The sequence below is a fragment of the Pristis pectinata genome, chromosome 30 (assembly GCF_009764475.1).
Source record: "Pristis pectinata isolate sPriPec2 chromosome 30, sPriPec2.1.pri, whole genome shotgun sequence".
NCBI lineage: Eukaryota > Metazoa > Chordata > Chondrichthyes > Rhinopristiformes > Pristidae > Pristis > Pristis pectinata.
Window position 1 is genome coordinate 7349047 of NC_067434.1, and position 21534 is coordinate 7370580.

General features: G+C 46.2%; 1 protein-coding gene across 1 annotated transcript; it reads left to right on the forward strand.

Annotated features, from left to right (window-relative positions):
• Positions 1-7427: 7427 nt before the first annotated feature.
• sncga (synuclein, gamma a) lies at positions 7428-21312 on the forward strand. The gene is made up of 5 exons (XM_052041522.1): positions 7428-7719; positions 12130-12171; positions 12262-12389; positions 19512-19607; positions 20867-21312. Exons 1-5 carry the CDS (start codon positions 7599-7601, stop codon positions 20876-20878), a joined length of 399 nt encoding a protein of 132 aa, XP_051897482.1. The 5' UTR covers positions 7428-7598; the 3' UTR covers positions 20879-21312.
• Positions 21313-21534: the final 222 nt, after the last annotated feature.

The window sequence follows — 21534 nt, forward strand, 5'->3', positions numbered from 1 at the left end:
CACAAAAAGTGCTGGAGGAACTCGGCAGGTCAGGCAGCATCTATGGAGGGAAATAAACAGTCGACGTTTCGGGCCGAGACCCTTCATCAGGACTGGAAAGGAAGAGGGCAGAAGCCAGAATAAGAAGGTGGGGGGAGGGGGAGGAACACATGCAGGCAGGGGATAGGTGAGTCCAGGTGACAGGTGAGTTCAGGTGACAGGTGAATTCAGGTAACAGGTGAGTTCAGGCAACAGGTGAGTTCAGGTGACAGGTGAATTCAGGTGATAAGCGAGTCCTAGATGCTGGGTAACTGCGTGCTGGGCCAGGGACCCGTGGGTTCCTGTCCGCGTCAGAAGTCTTTGGAAATTGGATTCGCTTCATCATTCACTATGTACATTGAAACACACAGTGAAATGCGTCTTTTTGCGTTACTGAGAACGTGCTGGGGGCAGCCCGCAAGTGTCGCCACTCTTCCGGCGCCAACATAGCATGCCCACAGCTCCTAACCCGTACTTGGAACCCGTATTTTGCAATATTCTTCTGAAGCAAACTTCCCGTCAGAGTATGGACACAGTGCGAGTGACATTGCGTGAAGTGACACCCGCATTATTGGCTGTGCCGTCAGTTCCCCAGCTGAAGGCGGGGTGAGCGTTCTGTGGCCGGTCAGGCGCGATCTTAATGTGGTTTTCCTTCCTCCAACCAAGGAGGGTATTCAGATTGGTTTCATGATGACAGTGTCCGCCCTGCCGAGAGTGAGTGAGCTCTGACAACAGGACACCTCTTTCACATTGATGCCCATGATCTACCTCTTCCAACTGATCTCCCTCTGGTACCTCTTGTTTCTCACTACCTGCGAGGCCCATTAAGCGTACGCGGGCTCCCAGAGCGATCCCTGACAATTCAATGGTGCCATTGTCATATCTGACCACAAACACTTGGACCCCAGGAGGTGCAGCACTAGCACACTGCAGGCGTTCACCGCCACGGCTGGGTCCAGGCTGAACGATCCGTTCCTCTGCCACGAAGCGTGTTTCAGTCTGACTCAGCTGGAGATGTGACCACAAACCCCAGACCCTCTGCTGAGGTTAGGAAGGGGCACTGAGAGGAGACTTGGGGCCCGTGCAGGAACCGCAAGGAGCTGTCCAGCAAGAATACTGCTTCACACTCCAGCCTTGCAGTCCCGACACAGGGAGGTGTTTCTACAGCCACAGTCAGTTTGCGTGGCAGTGAAGCCGGCTGTTGGCTGAAATAGGGGAGGAAAGGGAACGTGGGGTCCAGGGAGAGGTTATTCGATGGGTGCGTGTAAGCGGCAGGAAACACAGCGGGCACCTGCTCTTTGCACAGTGTCTTCTCACACCATCACTCATTACAGGGAAGGCGACCTCTCTTCAGCGGAGGTATGTTTATTTTACAATCTGTTGTATTTTTTTGTATCTGACACGCTCTGCTGCACGTTGCACGCATGAATAAGGACAGGTTACAAAGTGTGCGCACAGACTATGGTGTGTTAAACGAAGAATTAAACCGGCCACAGTGTGTTACACCGAGGATTAAACAGGCCCCGCATAGACCTGAGTCAGTTTTATAGCTGACTAGTCCTGGTACAGATCTGGCCGGGAGCCTGTCTTTGACTCTTGTCCTGGTGGATCAAGAATTACCTTTGACAGATCCGCTGGTGTTTCTCCCCATTACTTGCTGGGCAGTGTTGGTAACAGGATCTCAGGGTAATATTATAATTTGAGGAACATATGGATGAAAGATACTTCTGTCGCTGAAGCCTATTTCGTGCCCTTGTGTCGGACAACCCTTTGATAGTTCTAATTATCCTCTTAATATATTGAGTGGAAACACGCCCAGAAAAACAAAAGGGGCCTTGACTTCGTGATGATCCCTGCAGCAGCCAATGAAGCCCTGAATCTGAATCCCTTGCTGCGATAGGCAGAGCCAGTTAGCAACACCAAAGTTCGACCGCCATTGGTCACTGCCCCGGAGTTTACCAAGATCTGACAGTGTTTTCTGTCAGCCTCTTCTTTTAAAAAATGAAATCAAAACCCACATCAAAATCATCAGCCTCTTTCATCTCTGCTGGGAGACTGCTTGCTCATTATAAACACTACAGGCATAGAGCATTAAACACGCCTTTCATTTCCATTAGTCTGGATTTCTTTGAATGCTGCTGATCTCATTCTTGTCACTGTGGACATGACAACCAGGCAGAATCCTCGGCTGAAGGGCCAAGCCCTAAAAGTGACCACCAATGACCATCATGGGACAGGCAGCAAACTCAGGCAGACTGCAGCTGATGTGGGTCTGAGGTTAGATCTCACAGGCTTGACACAAGATCAAAAAAAATTGCTGAAAACACTCAATAGGTCAGGCAGCATCTGTGGAAAGAAAAACAGATTTAACATTTCAGGTTGCAGGTCCTTTGTCAGAACTGGGACAGAGAGAAGGCAAGTTAGTTTTAAGTTGTAAAGAGGTGGGTTGTAAAGAATTGTAAAGATGGATAGAACAAAAGGACATCTCTCAAAGGGTGAAGCCAGGGTTGCTCTGGGGATAAGTTGTTTATGAGGCTAGGGAAAGAGATGTGGGTGTGGACATGAGAAACAGAAACTACTGAGGGGGAACAAGGCTAAAGAGAGAATCCTGCTGTAGAGCAGAGGAGAATTTCTTCAAGCCAAGCATTCCTGGAAGAGAAGTGGCAGTGACTTCAGCTGTAAATGAAAATCAAAAAAAACTGCAGATGTTGGAAACCTGAAACAAAAATCAGAAAGTGCTGGAAACACTCAGCAGGTCAGGCAGCATCTGTGGAGAGAGAATCTTATACTCTGTGAGATTCCCCTTGTCCTCCCCATCCCTCTGCCCACCCTCCCTGCATCTTAAGACATATATATATATTTATATATCTTTCTCAATTTTGACAGGAAGTCTTCAAACCTGAAATGTTAACTCTGTTTCTCTCTCCGCAGATGCTGCCTGACCTGCTGAGTGTTTCCAGCACTTTCTGATTTTTGTTTCAGGTTTCCAACATCTGCAGTTTTTTTTGATTTTCATTTACAGCTGAAGTCACTGCCACTTCTCTTCCAGGAATGCCTGGAAGAGGCATTGACTCTGCTTGACTCTGCTCCATGTGTTCATGTACTCAGGAGTCATAGAGTCACAGAGTTGTACAGCACAGAAACAGGCCCTTCAGCCCACCACATCCATACTGACCTTTTCCCCCCATCTACACTAATCCTATTTGCCCACATTGGGTCCCTATCCTTCTCTGCCTTGCCTATTCATATGCCTCTTAATTGTAGTGATTGTATCTGACTCCACCAACTTCTCTGGCAGCACATTCCGGATATCAAACACTGTGCAAAAAACCTACCTCTCAGATCTGCTTTAAAACTCCTTCCTCTCGCCTTAAACCTATGCCCCTTGTTTCGATACCCCTACCATGAGAAAAGGATTCTGATTATTTGCCCTATCTGTGCCTCTCATAAACTTACACACCACTATCAGGTCACCCCCTCAGCCTCCTTTGCTCCAGGGAAAGCAAGCCCAGCCTCTCCAATCTCTCCTTACAATCAAAGTCCTCCAATCCAGGCAATACCCTGGTGAATCTTCTCTCATTCTCTCCAGTGCAACCACATCCTTCCTAACGTGTGGTGACCAGAACTACACACAATACTCCAATGCAGAATTATAAATTTGCAAAATAATGTCCCCATTGTTAGATTCTATGCCCTGATCTATGAAGGCCGGCATGCCATATAACTTCTTTACCACCCTATCAAGCTGTGTTGCCACTTTCAGGGAACTATGGACTTGAACCTCAAGGTCCCTCTGTTCATCAACATTCTTTAGCGCCCCACCATTCACTGTATACATCCTATCCCTATTTGACTTCCCAAAATGTATCACCTCACACTTGTCAGGATCAAATTCCATCTGCCAATACTCTGCTCAGCTTTCCATCTGATCTGTATCCTGCTGTAGGCTCAGACAACCTTCCTCATTATCCACATCACTACCAATTTTCCTGCCATCTGCAAATTTACTAATCATTCTTCCTACGTTCACATCCAAGTTGGTAATATATATCACAAACAAAAGGGTCTCAGCACTGATCCCCACGGTACCCCACTGGCCACAATCAGAAAAGCAACCTTCCACCACCACCCTCTGACTCCTATCAGCAAGCCAATTTTGGATCCATTTAGCCAGCTTGCCTTGGATCCCATGTGCCTTAACCTTGTGGGCCAGCCTACCACATGGGACTTTGTCAAATCCTTACTAAGGTCCATATAGCCAACATCTACCACTTCTCCTTCATCAATATTCTCAGTTACCTCCTCAAAAATCTCTATCAAATTCCCTCACGTAAAGCCATGTTGACTTTCCCAAATCAGCCCCTGACTTTCCAGATGAGCATAAATATTATCCCCCAGGATTTTCTCCAATAATTTCCACCACTGATGTAAGGCGCACGGGTCTGTAATTATCTGGCTTATCCCTGCTGCCCTTATCAAATAAAGGAATAACATTATTATCCTCAATTCTTCTGGTGCCTCATCTGTGGCTAATGAAGATGTAAATATCTGCATCAGGGCCCCAGCTATCTCTCCACTTGCTTCCCATAGCAACCTGAGATAGATTTCATCTGGCCCTGGGGATTTATCAACTCTTCATGACATCTAATACCTCCCCTTTCTTAATACTGACATGCTCCAGAATATCAATATGCCCCTCTCTGAACTCAGAATCGTGCATGTCCTTCTCCTTGGTGAATACACATAAGTATTCATTTAGGACCTTGACGCACATCTCCTGGCTCACATATAGATTACCCCTCTGGTCCCTAAGGGGACCCACCCTTTCCCTGGCTACTCCACACAAAGGCCCATCCCAAACCAAAACCCCACGCAGGGACCATCACAAACTAACACTTACGTACACCACTTCCAAACCAATGCTCCACATAGACTCAAATCACAAACCAACACTCCACCCTGAGACCTGTCCCAGGGCAACACACCACATGGAAACCCACGTCCCAGAGCAACACTCCATGCAGACAGCCATCACTATCCAACACTCACACAGTAACCTGTCCCAATTCAACACCCCCACAGAGAATGTCATCCCAAAATAAGAGGATTGAGGGAACTTCAAATCTCTGACAGCATAATTTCGGCAAAAATCTAACCCTTAACTTGAAGTAGCGTTTAATTCACCAACCCAAGCTGGAAATACTTGAAGTTATGTGGTTTTACTCACTAAGTACTGACCTCAACAGCAATGGCCCATCCTGCAGTTTGCGAATGAAATTGAAAATCACTTCCATTTCTATGTGCTTCAGCAAGTAATGGTTCATTGAATGTTAGTTTGATTTGCATTGCTATAAATAAAATTATTATTGACTTGCTATTGAGTTTAAAATTAGGTTATTTAAAAAAATGATTTCAAGACAGTTTACTTAAGCTTAGGTACAAATGCAGTTTAAAAATAATTTTGATCAATCCTTTAAGGTTGTTTATAGTTTTATTTTTAGTTGTGGAAAATCCAGCCTGTATCCATGACAGCAGTGGGTAACTCGTTTGCTGCCCATTTGCCAAGCGAATCAAAGCATCATATGTGATTGCAGCCATGATCGCCCAGGATGCAGGTTTATCCATCAATGTGCCAGAGAGTGACTGGACGGAGGGTGGGTATTGGTGGAAGGGTTGGTGAACGTGCAGGGGTGTTGGAGTTGGTTCACAGCTCCAACTTCCCACTGATGGGGCTGTGGGAGGAGAGAATGCAGACGTCATACAGCACAGAAACAGGCCCTTCAGCCCACACTGACCTGTCTACCCATCTAAAACTAATCCCATTTGTTCCCATCAGGTCCTTGTGCCTTGTTTAGTCATGGGCCTGTCTAAATGCCTCTTAAGTGTAGTGACTGTATCTGACTCCACCACCTCTTCTGGCAGCACGTTCTGGACATCACCCACTCCCGGTGTAAACAACTTTCCCCTCAAATCCCATTTAAAACTCCTTCCTCTCACCTTAAACCTGATTGTCTACTCTTATCTCTGCTTCTCATAATCTTATACACCTCTGTCAGGTCACCCCCCTCAGCCTCCTGTGCTTCAGGGAAACAAGCCCAGCCTGTCCAGTGTCTCCAATCCAAGCTTCTGAAGGTCTGAAGGTGCAGAAGTAACAAAGGTCCCCAAGGGATGCAGTGAGGGTCAGTCTTTCCCTGAGGCAGCACTCCCACCCTGATGCTGTTACAGAACAGGATGCACAGAACTGTGACCCCAGTCTGACGAGACCAAACTATTATATAGAACATAGAACACTACAGCACAGTACAAGCCCTTTGGCCCACAATGTTGTGCCTACATTTTATCCTGCTCTGAGATCATCTAACCCTCCCCTCCCACATAGCCCTCCATTTCTCTATCATTCATGTATCTATCTAAGAGTCTCAGAAATGTCCCTAATGTATCTGCCCCCACAACCTCTGCTGGCAGTGTGTTCCACACACGCACCACCTTCTGTGTAAATAACTTACCCCTGACATCCCCCTTATACCTTCCTCCAATCACCTTAAAATTATGTCCCCTCATGTTAGCCATTGTTGCACCGGGAAAAAGTCTCTGACTCGCCACTCGATCTATGCCTCTCACCCTGTGCACCTCTATCAAGTCACCTCTCATCCTCCTTCTCTCCAAAGAGAAAAGCCCTCGCTCGCTCAACCTATCCTCATAAGACATGCTCTCCAACCCAGGCAACATCCTGGTAAATCTCCTCTGCACCCTCCCTAAAGCTTCCACATCCTTTCTATAATGAGGCAATACTCTGAACGCAATACTCCAAGTGTAGTCTGACCAGAGTTCTATAGAGCTGCAACATCACCTCGCGGCTCTTGAACTCAGCACCCTGACTAATGAAGGCCAACACTCCATACGCCTTCTTAACAACCCTATCGACCTGCGTGGCAACCTTGAGGGATCTATGGACATGGACCCCAAGATCCCTCTGTTCCTCCACACTGCTAAGAGTCCTGCTATTCGAATTCGATCTCCCGAAGTGTATCACTTCACACTTATCCGGGTGAATTATATTGTGGTGGGATTCCTATATTAACAATATACTTAAACAGTCATTCTCCCCCTGCAGCTGAGTCACCCACTCCATATTGTTTTAGCACAAAATGCAGCTTATTTCATCTCAGGGTCCAGTTCCATCAGTTTGATCAGGAAACATGTGTCTTAAGCCTAGGGATTTTTGTTTCAAGAGTTGGGCTGGGGTGTATCAGAGGTCCCAGTTCCTGCAGTTAACGACAAGAATGCCTACAGATCTTTGCAGCTTTGGGCTGCAGTGATTCTTGGCTCTTGTCTTCCTGGAACCGGACAAGATCTTCAGCCCACCGCTCTCCCTCCCAGATCAATGTCATTAATATTGCAGCAGCGAATATTCACCGGAGCTGCGCGCAGCATCCACAAGTCACATCATAAATAGTGCAGCTGAGCAGAGAGAGAGCCAGTACTCAGTGGCAGAGACCGGTGTTGGAGCTGGTGCCGTGGAGCATCTGAAGGGAATTCTCCTCAGAGAGGGCTCGGAGCTCCCACTTACTCTTCACACCATGGATGTCCTGAAAAAAGGCTTTTCGTTCGCCAAGGAAGGAGTTGTGGCCGCGGCAGAGAAAACCAAGCAAGGCGTGCAAGACGCAGCGGAGAGGACGAAAGAAGGGGTTTTGTATGTAGGTGAGGGCACTGTAGCCGGACCTCTACAACCGACCATGTCTTATTCTAGCGGGGTCTGGGGGAGGTCTTGTGGACCACAGCGAGGTGAGGTGAGGCAAATCCCTTCGCTTGCCCCCTCTGCAGTGACAGTGACCTTGAGCTGGGTGGGTTTCACTATATTCACTGCCAGTTGGATTTCCCACACGACCTATTACCCCACAGGCACTGATTTGTCCCCTTGGCTAAATGACCCCCCCCCCCCCCGTCTGTTGTCTCCCAACCCAGCAGACTTCCCCAGGCTCAGCACCCCCCACATCACCTGCACCATCCACCCAGAACATCCCCACGCCGGGTGTCTCTCTGGGGGGAGCCCGGTCGACGTGCGGGAATGCCAATAAAATGCTGCAATATCTCCTTCCCCGTCCCATCGGCGGACCAGCCTGAAATGGTGCAGTGGGCGGTGCCCGGGCCGGGAGCAGACGGCGCTGCAGAAGTGACCTCAGAGACATCACGGAGGCGAGGGGGGGGGAAGGTCTTCGGTCCCCGGGGAACACCCGGCACTCACCCCGAGCGGGGACGCTGCGGATTAAACCCTCCGCCCTTTGAACGAAGCGTGGGACTAGGTTAGGGTTGGAGGGACGGTGAGGGTTAGCGGAGACGGGGTGTTCAATGTAGGGCGGCGGTTCCAGTGCGGAAAGGTGACCGATCTCACAGGGTCTGATACCCGGCAAAGGGGTGAGAAGGGTTGCACCGATGCTCTAGGCAAGTCAACACAAATAGAACGTTCTGGTACCTTGGATCAACTTGGTACTGGGGGGAGCCAAGCCATTATCTTTGGTGTTTCCATCACCAGCCACCCGCCCGGTCCCTGTCCTGGCTGAGTCCGATGGATTGCAACCTTCACCTCACACCTGGAGGGCTGACCCCCACACCCCCAACCCCTCTCATACCTGCGTCGTTCCTCAGACCGGGATCCGCCTGCTCCCCGAGATCAGTCGGCTTAAAGTAACGCGTCTGCTGCAGATACCCCATCTCTACATCCTCATCTCTGCAGACAACTGCGGTGGACCCCGAGCCGGTCCCTGGAGGGTCTGATGCTCATGTCCCGAGTCACTGGGTCTGCCTCACCTGGTCTCCCCTTGTGGTCCTACCGATCCCGAATATAATGGCTCCCATATCAGTGGTTGTTGTTGAGGCGGCCCTGGACCTACACCCCACCCCACCCCCGTCCCTCTCAATCGCCTCCGGGGTGCAGCTTCTGTAACCCAGGTCACCCCACCTGCCCGGGGAGCTCAGTGCGGACCCTGCTCATTGCCCGTGAGGAGCGGCGCAGTTCCCCGGGGAGCTGGCGGGCGCCGAGCTGCCTGACCGGGAATGTTCACAGACCCACCGTGGGGGTGATGACAGGGCGGTAATGGGGAGGGAGCGGCGGGCTCTGCACTTGGCGGAGGGCAGGCAGGGTGAAGCCGGTGTCCCGGCCCAGGGTTCCGGATCTCGGCCGCTGGATGGGAGGGATGCAGGCTGGCAGCGGCCGGTCCTGAGGTCCATGCGGCGCTGGGGTGGAGGTCGCAACCTCGCCCGGGGAGGAAAGAGAAGCCGGGGAGGTGGGAAGAGCAGATCACTGGATGGGGAACGGGAATGAGCTGCAGTCAGCAGCAGGGCTGACGGGTGGGGTGTGATTGACAGGTAGGGTGTGATTGATGGGGTGGGTGTGATTGACAGGTAAGGTGTGATTGATGGGGTGGGGTGTGATTGACAGGTAGGGTTTATTGATGGGGTGGGTGTGATTGACAGGTAGGGTGTGATTGATGGGGTGGGTGTGATTGACAGGTAGGGTGTGATTGATGGGGTGGGTGTGATTGACAGGTAGGGTGTGATTGATGGGGTGGGTGTGATTGACAGGTAGGGTGTGATTGATGGGGTGGGCGGGCTTTCAGTGAATGGCTTTCCACTATCATGATGCCGGGACAGGAGGTTGTGCAATATGAACTAAGAAAGATCTCCCTGGATGAGGGAAGGTCCACACTGTCAGCACTGGGACACCCAGGAGAAAACCAGCACCAAAGTCAAACCAAACCACCAACCCCATCGGCGTTGCACCCGCACAGTCTTCACTGGGGGGTGGGTGGAATCCTTCCCACTATGTAAAAGGGTGGGGTTCCTGGCACTGGGTTCCTGGAGTGCTGAAGTCAGGGGTGTGGGCCACAGAGTCAGAGGGTGTGGGGAGAATGAGCCCATCAAATGGCTGAATTTTAAAATGGAAGCATTAACGACCAGGAGCTGATGCAGGTTAATGGATACAAAGCAGTTGTGATTCAATGCATGACAGGAGACATCTGAGGAAAGATTTCCAGCAGCTGCAGTGTTTTGAATTTCCAGTTGCAGTTAACTGCAGTGGAGACTGCAAGAGCCAGACGAGCAGTTGAAAAAACATTTGCTTCAGCCTCTGTCTAAGCCAGGACCCAGCACACCAGTGTTGCTGCTACAAATGGGGATGTTAATTTACTGGTTTAATGTTCAGGGTGAGAGATACAGAGGGAGTTGTTTGATAATGACCAGAATAAGGGCAATGGAAGTGGAGATGTCTAATGATTTCAATAGGCATCGGCAGGAAAGCAACTTGCATGGTTACGGGCAAACACTGTAGAGGAATTCACTTAGAAAGCTGCCATGGACCCAGTGGGCTAACAGCCTCCTTCTGTGCTGTTAAGACTCTTCTCACAATAGACCCCCAAGGTTAAGGATGGAGAAACACCTCATCATGGATCCCGTCCCAGTGGCCCATGCTGACTGCAGATAGGAGACGGTGGCAACTCTCCAATTCTCCTCCAGTGGAGGCTTCATGATAGAAAGCCACTTGAATGCAGAGGCCACATGGACAAGGTGGTCCTGGTCTGTGTCCACTTATTGTAGACGCAATCAAGAGCTTTACTCCTCTCAGACCAGCCCCTGCGGGGGACTGACTGTATCTATATCCTGGACTCCCCTCATGAACCTGACCTTTAACTCTTGGATTCCTTGGTTTCAGAGACTAACCCTTGTGCTGCTGGCCAATTGCTATTGCAAGTTCAGAGGTAATACAATGAGATACCATGTCAAACATTAACATTTATTGTAAAACGGCAAAAATAGGAGCAATTTTAATGCTCAGTGGTGCTTCATATCAAAAAAAGCTTAAAAATTTTAAATCTTGTAATTCTATCCCATTTCCTCGGCTTCAATTTTGCTTTTGCATCCAGCTATATAAACTCATTTTATTATGTCCTATTTTACTGAAAGCACTCTTTACTTAAATCTGTCTTCTGTCCCTCCTGCTCATTCCAACATCCAGTTAAGAATTGCGGATAATTAACAGGTGATCTTTGATTGGCTACAACTGGATCCCAACGCCAGCGGGATACAGGTTTATATCACAGGGAAGTTTTCTGTGGCACACCTCAGAGGATGCTGAGTTTGCCACAACTTGGGGTTAAGAAGGTAGCTCTGTGCCAGTCGAGTCAATGGACATGCCTCAGAAAAGCAACTGAATGTTCCTGCTCCAGTGTGTGATGCACCATTCCACTCAACAACACACAGGAGGATTGAGGTGTGTCCATTGGACATTAATACCAAAGCACAGTATAGTTGTTCAGAAGACCCACCCTTTTGATAAAAAGCTTTTCTAGTTCATAGCATTTCCAATGTTGCACAGAATCAATGTACTTATTGATTGCACTTGTTGCAACTGCAGCCACATCCTATCAAGGGATGGAACAATAGCCCTTGTCTAAAAAGTTCCAGTATGTCTGGGGCAGAGAAATACAGGCCAGGATTTAAACCTGGAGATTTCTGGAAACACTCAGCAGGTCGGGCAGCATCTGTGAAGATAGAAACAGAGTCAGCGTTTCAGGTGGATGACCTTTCGTCAGAAAGAATTTATGAGACAATAATAAATTAGGGTTAAACCATTAGGTTTGAAACATGCCCAGAAAGGTCATCCAAAGGTCGCCAATCTGCTGAGTATCTCCAGCATTTTCCATTTTAATTTCGGATCTTTTGCAGTTCTTTTTATTACTTTTCAATTTCAGGCCAGTAATGTTGCAGGTTTGATCCTAGTTCTGTGTAATTAGCCGGGACAATAGCTTGAAGCAGAGGAGAGATGAAAGGACTGATTGTGTCCTATGCAGCCTGTTTATGGACGAGAGCTGAGCCCAGGATTGAGTTAATCTGTTATTACTACTGAACATTGGCTGGGCTTCTGGTACCTCATCCAAGTGTCCACTGTTGGACTGTGAGTGTGACTGGGACAACCACTAATCCCTCCTCTAAAGACAGCAGGGCACAGCGAGTGGATTAAAACAACACAGTATTTCAAGAAGTGAGGTGACTTCCCATCTCGTCTCCCTCTAAAGTTGCTGAATTGTAATTTTTATCTCTTCTCTTCCCAAACAGGCACCAAGACAAAGGAAGGCGTTGTACATAGTGTGAACACAGGTAACTGATAACTCCTTAACAAGCAGAAGTGGGCCCCCTCAGTTCACCTGGCACCTGTGTTTTAAGACATATTTCTTATTCGGTTGGCAGTGGCTGAGAAAACCAAGGAACAAGCCAACATGGTTGGAGGGGCAGTGGTGGCTGGAGTCAACACAGTAGCCAACAAGACGGTGGAAGGAGTGGAGAATGTGGCAGCAGCTTCTGGGGTGGTGAAATTGGTGAGACCGAGTGTCCTGTATGTAGAAACCCACGTGAAAGCCTTATGCTTTCAATCCTGGGCATGCTTTAACCCTGATGTCTTACTCCTTAATAAATCCCTAGTTAGATAGTAATAAGAGTCAGGACTTCAAAGAAAATTCTTGTTATGGAGACATCACTAACTCATCTGGGATATAAAGCTCATTGCTGGTCAACCTGTGACATTGATAGTTGGACCTTCTTCTCAAATTGCAATGCAATGACTTTGATTAAATTACATGGATACTGGGGTCACATAGAGGTTAGGTCACCCTCCTCCCTAAAGAACATTATTGAACCAGCTTGGTCTTTATGACATTCTGGTCATTTCACAGTTACTTTCAACTGGAAAGCCTTTTTGTTTCTAGACAATTCACAAATTTTTAAAGCACCAGATGAGATTTTAACTCATCTTTTCTGGGTAATTGGTGCAGTCACATACACACCAATTGCAACTATTGCCAATAGTCACAGCCACTGGTACAATCACCCAAATAAGCAACAGGACATCGTACTCTGAAGTCCCTGTGTGCTGTCCTGTACAGTTAAGGTTTTCTCTGCAAAATCACTGAGTTTCAGGGGTACTGCTGTGAATAGTATCTGTTCAGAAGCTGTGAAAGACAGGCAGAAGTGTGTTGCGATTAGGTCAAAATTTGTAGCTTGAAATGGGCTGAAGAGGTTATTGACAGCAGGGTATTTGATCTCATTGAAACAGAAAAAAAGGACAGTTAATTTCACTCCTGATGCTGTGCTTTGCACAGCCTTGTCAAACAAAGCTCCACCCCTCACAGAGGCAACGCCCCTTAAACCCAATCAACTGAGTGGCAATGAAAGTCCATTCGCTCCTGCTGTTGGTGAACCATTTCAGTATAGTTTCTGCAGTGATCAACAGTTCAAGTCATTGCAGGAGAGAAGGGAGGGTCTCAGCCCCACACGTTGCAGAGTAGGGAGCAGAAGATGTTCCAGTGGGCTGTACAAGAACCTGTGACCATATCACAGAGCAATGTAGGAGGGACTCTAGCCAGGCTGAAAATGATTAGGAAGAACCCTTAGAGGTTATATTGTTCTCGGGCAAGGGTGAAGGTGTCCATTTTACATTCCATCCCACTGATATAGATGGAGCAGAGGACTGGGTGTGGCCAACAACAAGATACCAATGTGTATCTTTCTGTTACTCCACAGCCCGACCATTCTAACACCCTAAGAGGGAGCAGGTGTATGTAATTCTAAGTCTGCAGGGTTTGGAGAGGAGACAGAGGAGAATCATCAAACTCTAGAGGCTGGAGACTGGGGACTCTTTCCTCTGGACCCGAGGTGGTTAAGCAGAGGAATGAGAACAACATTTCAGCCAAAGCTAAATGGGTCAGCTTCAAAGGAACAGAAAGGCCAGAAGAATGACGGAACAAATGTGGCCAATTTTATAGAGAGAGAGTTGCTAGGCCTTCGAGTCCCAAACAATGAACAGGGTGGCAGCGGAAGCCAATATAACTTTTTAAAAAGGCAGTGGTCAAAAAAATAAGAAAAAGTATGGGGGAGAAGCAAAGATAACAGTAGATCCACAATGGGCCAGATACCCCCCTTTTGCGCTGTAAAACTTAGTGATGTGCCAATTGTTATCTTTGGTTGACCTGATTAATTAATTTTTCCTAGCAGCCCTCACGTTTATGTAGGGGAGACTCACCTATTAGCTCTACCACAGCTGGTGAGATTCACCACATCTACCAGCTCCTGTAGCTGAGGGCTAGGCTGACACACAGGGTGCGATTCCCCCACCAGTGAGCTTCTCGAGGTCTCTCCCCGAACCGTCATCCCTTCCACCAACCATCCCCCACCACAAACATCAGATCAATGAATTAACCCATCCATCAAACCCACTGCTAGTGGTGGCGCCAGTCTGGAGGCAGTCCTAGTGTGAAGGAAAAATTCAAAGGGGGAAAACAGGTATCAAAATCTATTTTATAAAACACAGCAGTCAATTTACTTCTACTCAATACGCTGTGATTGTTTAAATTAAGGAGACCATTAACATTGCTGAATTTTAATGTATTTGATGCCTACATTTCTGGGTTGGCTGTATGACTGCAGCCCTCCGATCCCTCTGCACAATCTGGGCCAGTGGAGGTTTGCCGTAGGCACGTTTCCGGGATGGTGAGCAGAATTCTTCCCTACCCTGCTGCCAGTCTCACTGTCCCTGCCTGTTCCGGGTAAGGAACAGCACGATATGTAAAGCAACAAGAGGGGCGTGCCCAACCATTGACAGGCACGGCTTTCCTAAGGATTGGGAACAGTCTGGGTTCATTACCCAAGCAATTCCCAAATTTAGCTCAAATTGAAGGATATTGTAGGTGGAAAGTGGGAGAATCGGAAAAGTTGATGGGCTTCTGAGAGAGGATAGGTTATAGGGAAATGAATGGGGGAATTGATCTGAGGGCTGGCATAGACTTGATGGGTTGAATGGCTTCTATGTCATATGAAAATATGGATATGATTGACAGTTTAATACATGAAACATTAAACAAATAATACAATCGTAATCATGGCATCTACTGTTTAATCCACACACAGTCTCACAGTAACCAGCACACTGTCCCCATGGACCATACTGTCCAACAAGGCCCTGGCTTGCATACAATCCCCTGACAACCTTCAACTACACCCTTCTCTGGTCCCAGGCCCTCTGACATCACTACTTACTGTTGCATTTAGTGAATGACTGGCAAAATAATACACGTTAGGCGTTGGGTTTCAGATAATGATATTTTTAAGGTACGGACATCCTGATGATGTGTTGTGCTGGCCAGGAGGGACAGTGAGAGAGCCCTGCTGCTACTTAATTCAGCCAGGGTTTAATTCAGTTATGAGCCTGATCTCCACACTCTGTCCCAGGAACAAACTACAGCTTCTCCTCGAGACGTCCTTGGTGTTGCCTTGCATGCTCTGCATATTTAGCGGGTCTCCACTCTACAGAATGGCACGGGGAAAAGTTTACTGCAATGCAGATGCGGAAGTGTGCGAGGAGTGCTGTGGCTGCCCCACCCCTGCGTGCACATCCTCCTGTTAGCTGGCTCAGTGTTGGTGCTGAAGAGAGGCATCAGGTTTGCAGGTTTTTAGAGAGCTGCTTGTGCACGACAGTCAAGTGAAAAGTGCTGCATGACATCAGCAGCTGGAACAGGTTAATCTGAGCAATAACTGACGTAGTCACTTCTTAAAATAGCTGAGACTGAGCTTGTTCATAGCAAGCTTAACTGCAGTGTGTAAGCTGGCACTACGGGTTGGGTTTTGGATTCATTTTAGTTCCAGAATACCAGCCCATTTTGCTTCCCCAGTGTTGTGCAGCGAGTCAACTAATGCTGGCTGAAGCAGTGAAGAGAATTTTCTCTCTGAACAACAGTTATCTCTTGTCCAGCAGAGATTAACTGCGGGATATAGCTGTGAACAAATTGGCTTTGCATTTCCTTCATTACAACAGCAATGAATTAAAAATGGTTTTAACCTAGAAGCTTTGACCTGGCTGAGGCACACACCCAGTGAGTGGGGTGGCCCCTTAACCACAGCACCAATGCATCTATTGAGCATCTAGAACACTGTAAAATGCCCCAAAGGAGCTCAGCTGAAACAGACACATTTCCTCAAACATTGATTCTATGGACAGGTACAAGAAAAGCATGGAGGGATGGGGGCCTAATGCAGGCAATGGGATTAGTGTAGATATGCATCACTGTGGGCCAAAAGCACTCATTTCTGTGTTGTATGTTTCTATAAATGTCTCAGTGATGAAAGAGCAAGAGGCTCTGAATGAATGTTCCCATTGAGAAGCTCTGACCTGATTGCAACATTTCCTTAGGACTCGGCAGAGGAAGTCTTATCCCAGGAAGAGCCGAGGCAGTGGGATTTTGTCTTCTATTCGTCACTGGGATCTCAGTGTCACTGGGAAGGCCAGCATCTATTGCCCCTCCTTAATTGCCCTTGAGAAGGTGGTGGTGATTGAGGTGATGTCAAGGTTCTTGACAAATTTGCACCCCCCCTCAAAAACACAGATTGTTTGCGCTGGAAGTGTGGATGAAAATGTGAAATTTCTTTAATCCAATTGAGGTTTAAGAATAATGCACATAGAGAGGACATTCAAGGAATTAGGAAAGAATCATTGTCAAATTAGGTTCCAAAAAAGATCTAGAGAAAGAATATTGAATTAAGAGTGAGAGTTGGACAGAAGAGAAAGGGATATATATAAAAAAAATTAAAAAGCTCCAGAGATTTTACTGACTGAAGAAATGAAACATCATTTGTTGCCTTTCCGATCCTCTGAGTCACTGCGAGAACATAAACCTCCTAATTAAAATTGTCCTTGTGCATTAAACTCCATCGCTAAGTTTGTCCAGTCTCATTTGTGGTCCAAATCAAGTTCCAGAAACTTACAGGAAGGCTGGCATCTCCTACTTCTGTAGGGTTAATGTCAAGTGACTTGTGGCCATTTACAATCCATGTTGTATCTGATTCACATCACAAGTTGCTGGATATTTTATACATTCATAATGCTGTGTGCACATTAAATCAATTGCATTTTACCAGTCATAGACTTTATTCAGCCATAAAATTGCCAACAAGGGTTTTGGAAATGGTACAGAAATAATTGCAAACCATCTGTCACTCTATAACAATTGTTTGGCCACAGTTCAATTGCCTTGTGCAATTTTAAGTCTTTTATTATTTGGTGAGTATATTAACAGCATGAAGAGTATGCATCTTCAATCCAATGACATAATGTGAGGCACTTTGAACTGGACTCAATTTGAGAGGAAGCTTTGGTCAACTGAAGACTGTAGATCTAGGGGTTATAACCTCAGGGTAAGAGGTTAGTAAATCAGACCAAAATGAGGAGAAATTCCATCATTTAGAAGGATGAGAATCTTTAGAATTGTCCACGCCAGTTGGATGTAGTTTAGTCTTTGAGCATATTTGAGACTCAAACTGACGGACTTTTAGAAAATCAAGAAGTGAAGTACTGGCGGAAATGTAGAAATGTAAAAAAATCAGTCTTCTTGTGTTCCTGTTTCTAATGTTCTTGTGTTTGGATCATTTCCAAAAGAAGAGAAGGCGAAGAGAGAATCAAATAGATATCTTTTTTACTAATTTTGAGGGATTTCCTTTACAGTGAATATGGGGAACATTAGTACTCACTCCTGAGGGTCATTGACAAGAGATTCGTGGCTTTATCTGCTAACCAATAGTGAGGAGGAAGGTTGGAAAATTGGGCAGTAAAGTGGCATAGCTGGTACAACCACTGCCTCACAGCTCCAGGGATCCGGGTTCCATCCTGACCTCCGGTTGCTGTCTGTATGGAGTTTGCACATTCTCTCTGTGACTGTGTGTGTTTCCTCTGGGTGCTCCGGTTTCCTCCCACATTCCAAAGATGTGTTGGTTGGTGAGTTAATTGGCCTCTAGTGTGTAGGTGTGTGGTAGAATCTGAGAGGAGTTGATAGAAATGTGGGGAGAACATGTTACAGGGAAAGTTAGTGGAGGAATGGAATTGGTCTGAGAGCCAGCATAGATTCATTGGGCCAAACGGCCTCCTAATATGTTGTAAGAAAATAGGGAATTTACACAAAATTTTGTTGAAGTTTGGAAACCTTTGCCAGAGTGAGTCAGGAAACATTCACACAGGAGCACCTTCATCACAAAATCTGGATTAATATTTGAAGAGAGTGACAGAAGACAAGAACAGAGATTGAATTTTGAAAGTTGCAGCAAAAAGTCAACACAAACCTGCCCCATGTTGCATAGAACTCTGGGAGAGCACAGAGGATCATTCACTGGAAGTTAATCACTGTTTTACAGTGTCTGCTCATTTTTTGTACAAATCAGGCTCAGAGATAGGAATGGAGGAGTTTTGCAGCTCACTTCAGCCTGATGGGGTCAGAGAGTAAAGCTCCCCTTGTTCTATTACCAGCACTACTTAACATCCTTCAGACAAGATTAGCTCCCATCATTGGTGTGGGGCACCTCTCACCCTGGTCTCTCTTGGTGAGATTCTTAATTGTGGGTTTGTGTCCTGTTGAAACCGAGTTATAAATTTACATACCTTCTTTGTGCATAGCAGAAGAAAAAACTCGTATTGATATAAATTCATTACATCAGGGAAGGCAAAAAGGCTCATGTTGAACATATTACTTTGAGGTGCAGTTCCCTTTTGTAACAAAAATGACAGACACCTTTCATGTGACCATGTTCCACAATAACTGGATGACTAGTTATCTATTTCTGACGATTTGGTTGAATGAAGAATGTAGCTTGCACCCATCAAAGAGATGATACTTTCAAAACTCTGAGTTTGCCTTGAATTCAGACTCCACAATGCACTGGCACAATGTCAGACATTGTAAACTGTAGGTATGAGGAGAGATTTGGAGGAAGTATTGGTATTGGTTTATTATTGTCACTTGTACTGAAGTACAGTGAAAAACTTGTCTTACAAACCGATAGTACAGGTCAATTCATTACACAGTGCAGTTACATTGAGTTAGTACAAAGTGCATTGAGGTAGTACAGGTAAAAAAAGTAACAGTATAGAGTAAAGTGTCACAGCTACAGAGAAAGTGCAGTGCAATAAAGTGCAAGGTCACAACAAGGTAGATCGTGAGGTCAGAGTCCATCTCATTGTATAAAGTCTCCATGACTGAAGAAGAAATCAGGGGGCACTAACAATTTTCTCCCCATTCACTGTAACTAAATCTTTCATAATAATTAATAGCATGTCTAATTGATCATCTTTCAGCCTGTTATTCTTTTGGAAATGCGATAACTCATGAGTCATCTGTACCACCCAGTCCCTCTCTGGATAGGTACAGATCCCCATTCATTCTGTTCTCCTGAACTTGTATCTAGTGTAAGGACAACAGGACAGACACTACCTAGTATAATATCAAAGCTTTGCCATCTGCTATTCCTACATGCATTGTTATAAAATCAGGGTTTAACCTCACGAAGGGTTTGTGATGAGCATTCTTTTCAGGATCTCATCATCTTGGGAAGACCCCAGGTGAGACCCTGCTGAGATATTTTCTTCCTAAGCAACGAGGGCTGACAATACATCTCTGTTCTACTAGGATGAACATGGTAGAGAAATCCCTGCAGAACAGGTGCCTGAGGGAGAACAGACCTACGAGGAACCCCTGGTGGAAGCTACAGAGGCAACTGAAGAGGTACTGTTTTGTCCATGAAGAAGACCTTGGTTCACTCTTCTTCCCCAGCCCTTCCTCAGTCCCCAAACATTCCCGTTCCTCTCAGTTCCCCCATAAAGTGCAACCTTTCCTTTTTGACCTGAATCATTTTTGCTTCTTCAGCTCATCGAGAGATGACACAGTGTGATGCTAAGAAACATTGGATGTTACATTTTAATACCTGGTGCTGTTACAAGTTTTAGGAGCTTTCGACAATAGTATAATCCCTGAAAGTGAACCTGACTTAATCATTCAACATTGCCAAGCTCGATAAAATATGACTCATTTCAAATTAGTTCCATCAGCGTATTGTTCGCTGCAATAAAATCAGGTTATTAAAGAGCTATTCCCTAATTTCAAATTAACTAATCACAGGAATGCTGTAGATAGTAAACTGATAGTTATCCATGATTTTCGGAATTGTTCAGTCGACCTTCATGCAGGAGTGCTGCAGTGGTGAAGTCCATCTTTTGAACCATTTGGCTGTGTAAGTGCCAGTCTGGTCTGGCTGCCTCATCAGAGCCAGGGAACCGAGCCTCCTGTGGTGCTTAGGTAGCTGCCTGGGATTGCCCCAGGTCCCTTTGACGAGCAGTCCAGTCCCTGCTGCAATCCTGATCTGATCTTATCCTACAGAAGTGGGTGATGGATCTGGCTTCAGAACCGGATTTATTGCTGAACTTCCACTGAGGTCCCCGGCTAATTGCTAACACGTTACCATATTCCCTACAATGCTGCTGATGGTAGGTGGGGCTCACGTGAAAATCAGTGTCCCCTACAGAGTTTGTACCGATCGTTTGATAGCTGAACATTACCACCAGGTCTTGGCTTCCATTCGATTGGTACAAGTATAGATGACTTCTTCAGCAGATGAAATAAATTTAAAGTAGAATGGAAAGAAGGTTGGAGTATGTAAAATATGAGTGTGATACAGATTCAACAGCTGCCTTTTGACATTTCTTCATTCACCTTTGGAGATACATTGATATTAAACTGGAAAAATATTCTCATTCTGCATCCCTTCCTTTACTTCTCCATTGCATTCTTTCCAAACTAATCTTTCTTTCTTTTCTCCATCTTTGCCTTTCAAATTTCAGTGGTGAATTTTGTTGTGGGAATCCTTCCCATTGTATGACTTCAATCCAGCCTTTTTACAGACATTAAACAGAGCTTGATCTTGCAGATTGTTGTGTAACCCATGCTGGTCTGTACTAATGTGTTATTTCTTTTCCCATTCCTTATAGACTGGAAAATGAGAAGCTGCTGATTTCTCAGAAGATTCTGGGTGCACGCCCTCTCCCCCAAACCTTCACACCAGTGTTGCCACAAAGAATCAAGGACCAGAGGGTCACCACTGTTGTAGCTGATGATAAAGTAGAAAAGCTGCTCCACGTCCTTGCATTTACAGTCACTCAGTTGCTCTCATCCTGTGTCTCCCTCAGTGGCCAATGTACCAGAGTCCCGTAAATAACAGGCTGCTGATCATTCCACCACAATCTCCTTGTCTGTCTCACCTTCATGGATGCACTCCCAAGCCTGCTTCTAGTCACCTGATTACACCAACGTTGCAACTTGTGGTAGTGCAATGCATGTTTTTCACTGGCTTTGTGTGTGGCATTTAACTGTTACGAGCACTTGCAGATTTTATAATAAATATCAAAATTAAAATAAACTTTAATAGGGTAAGGATCATCACTTTGTAATTATTGATCTTCCTCATTATTCTACAAACGTCAATCCTATAAGATCACAGCTATTTAAGGCTGTGAATTAATCAGTCAATCATACCGTTAAAATCACTTTTATTTCATAAACGATTCAGCATCATTGAATTGTTTCCTTTTTGTTCAGGTGTGGCACAGACATATTCCCTCGATGTTGTCCTATCCACACAATCACCTCAGATAGAATT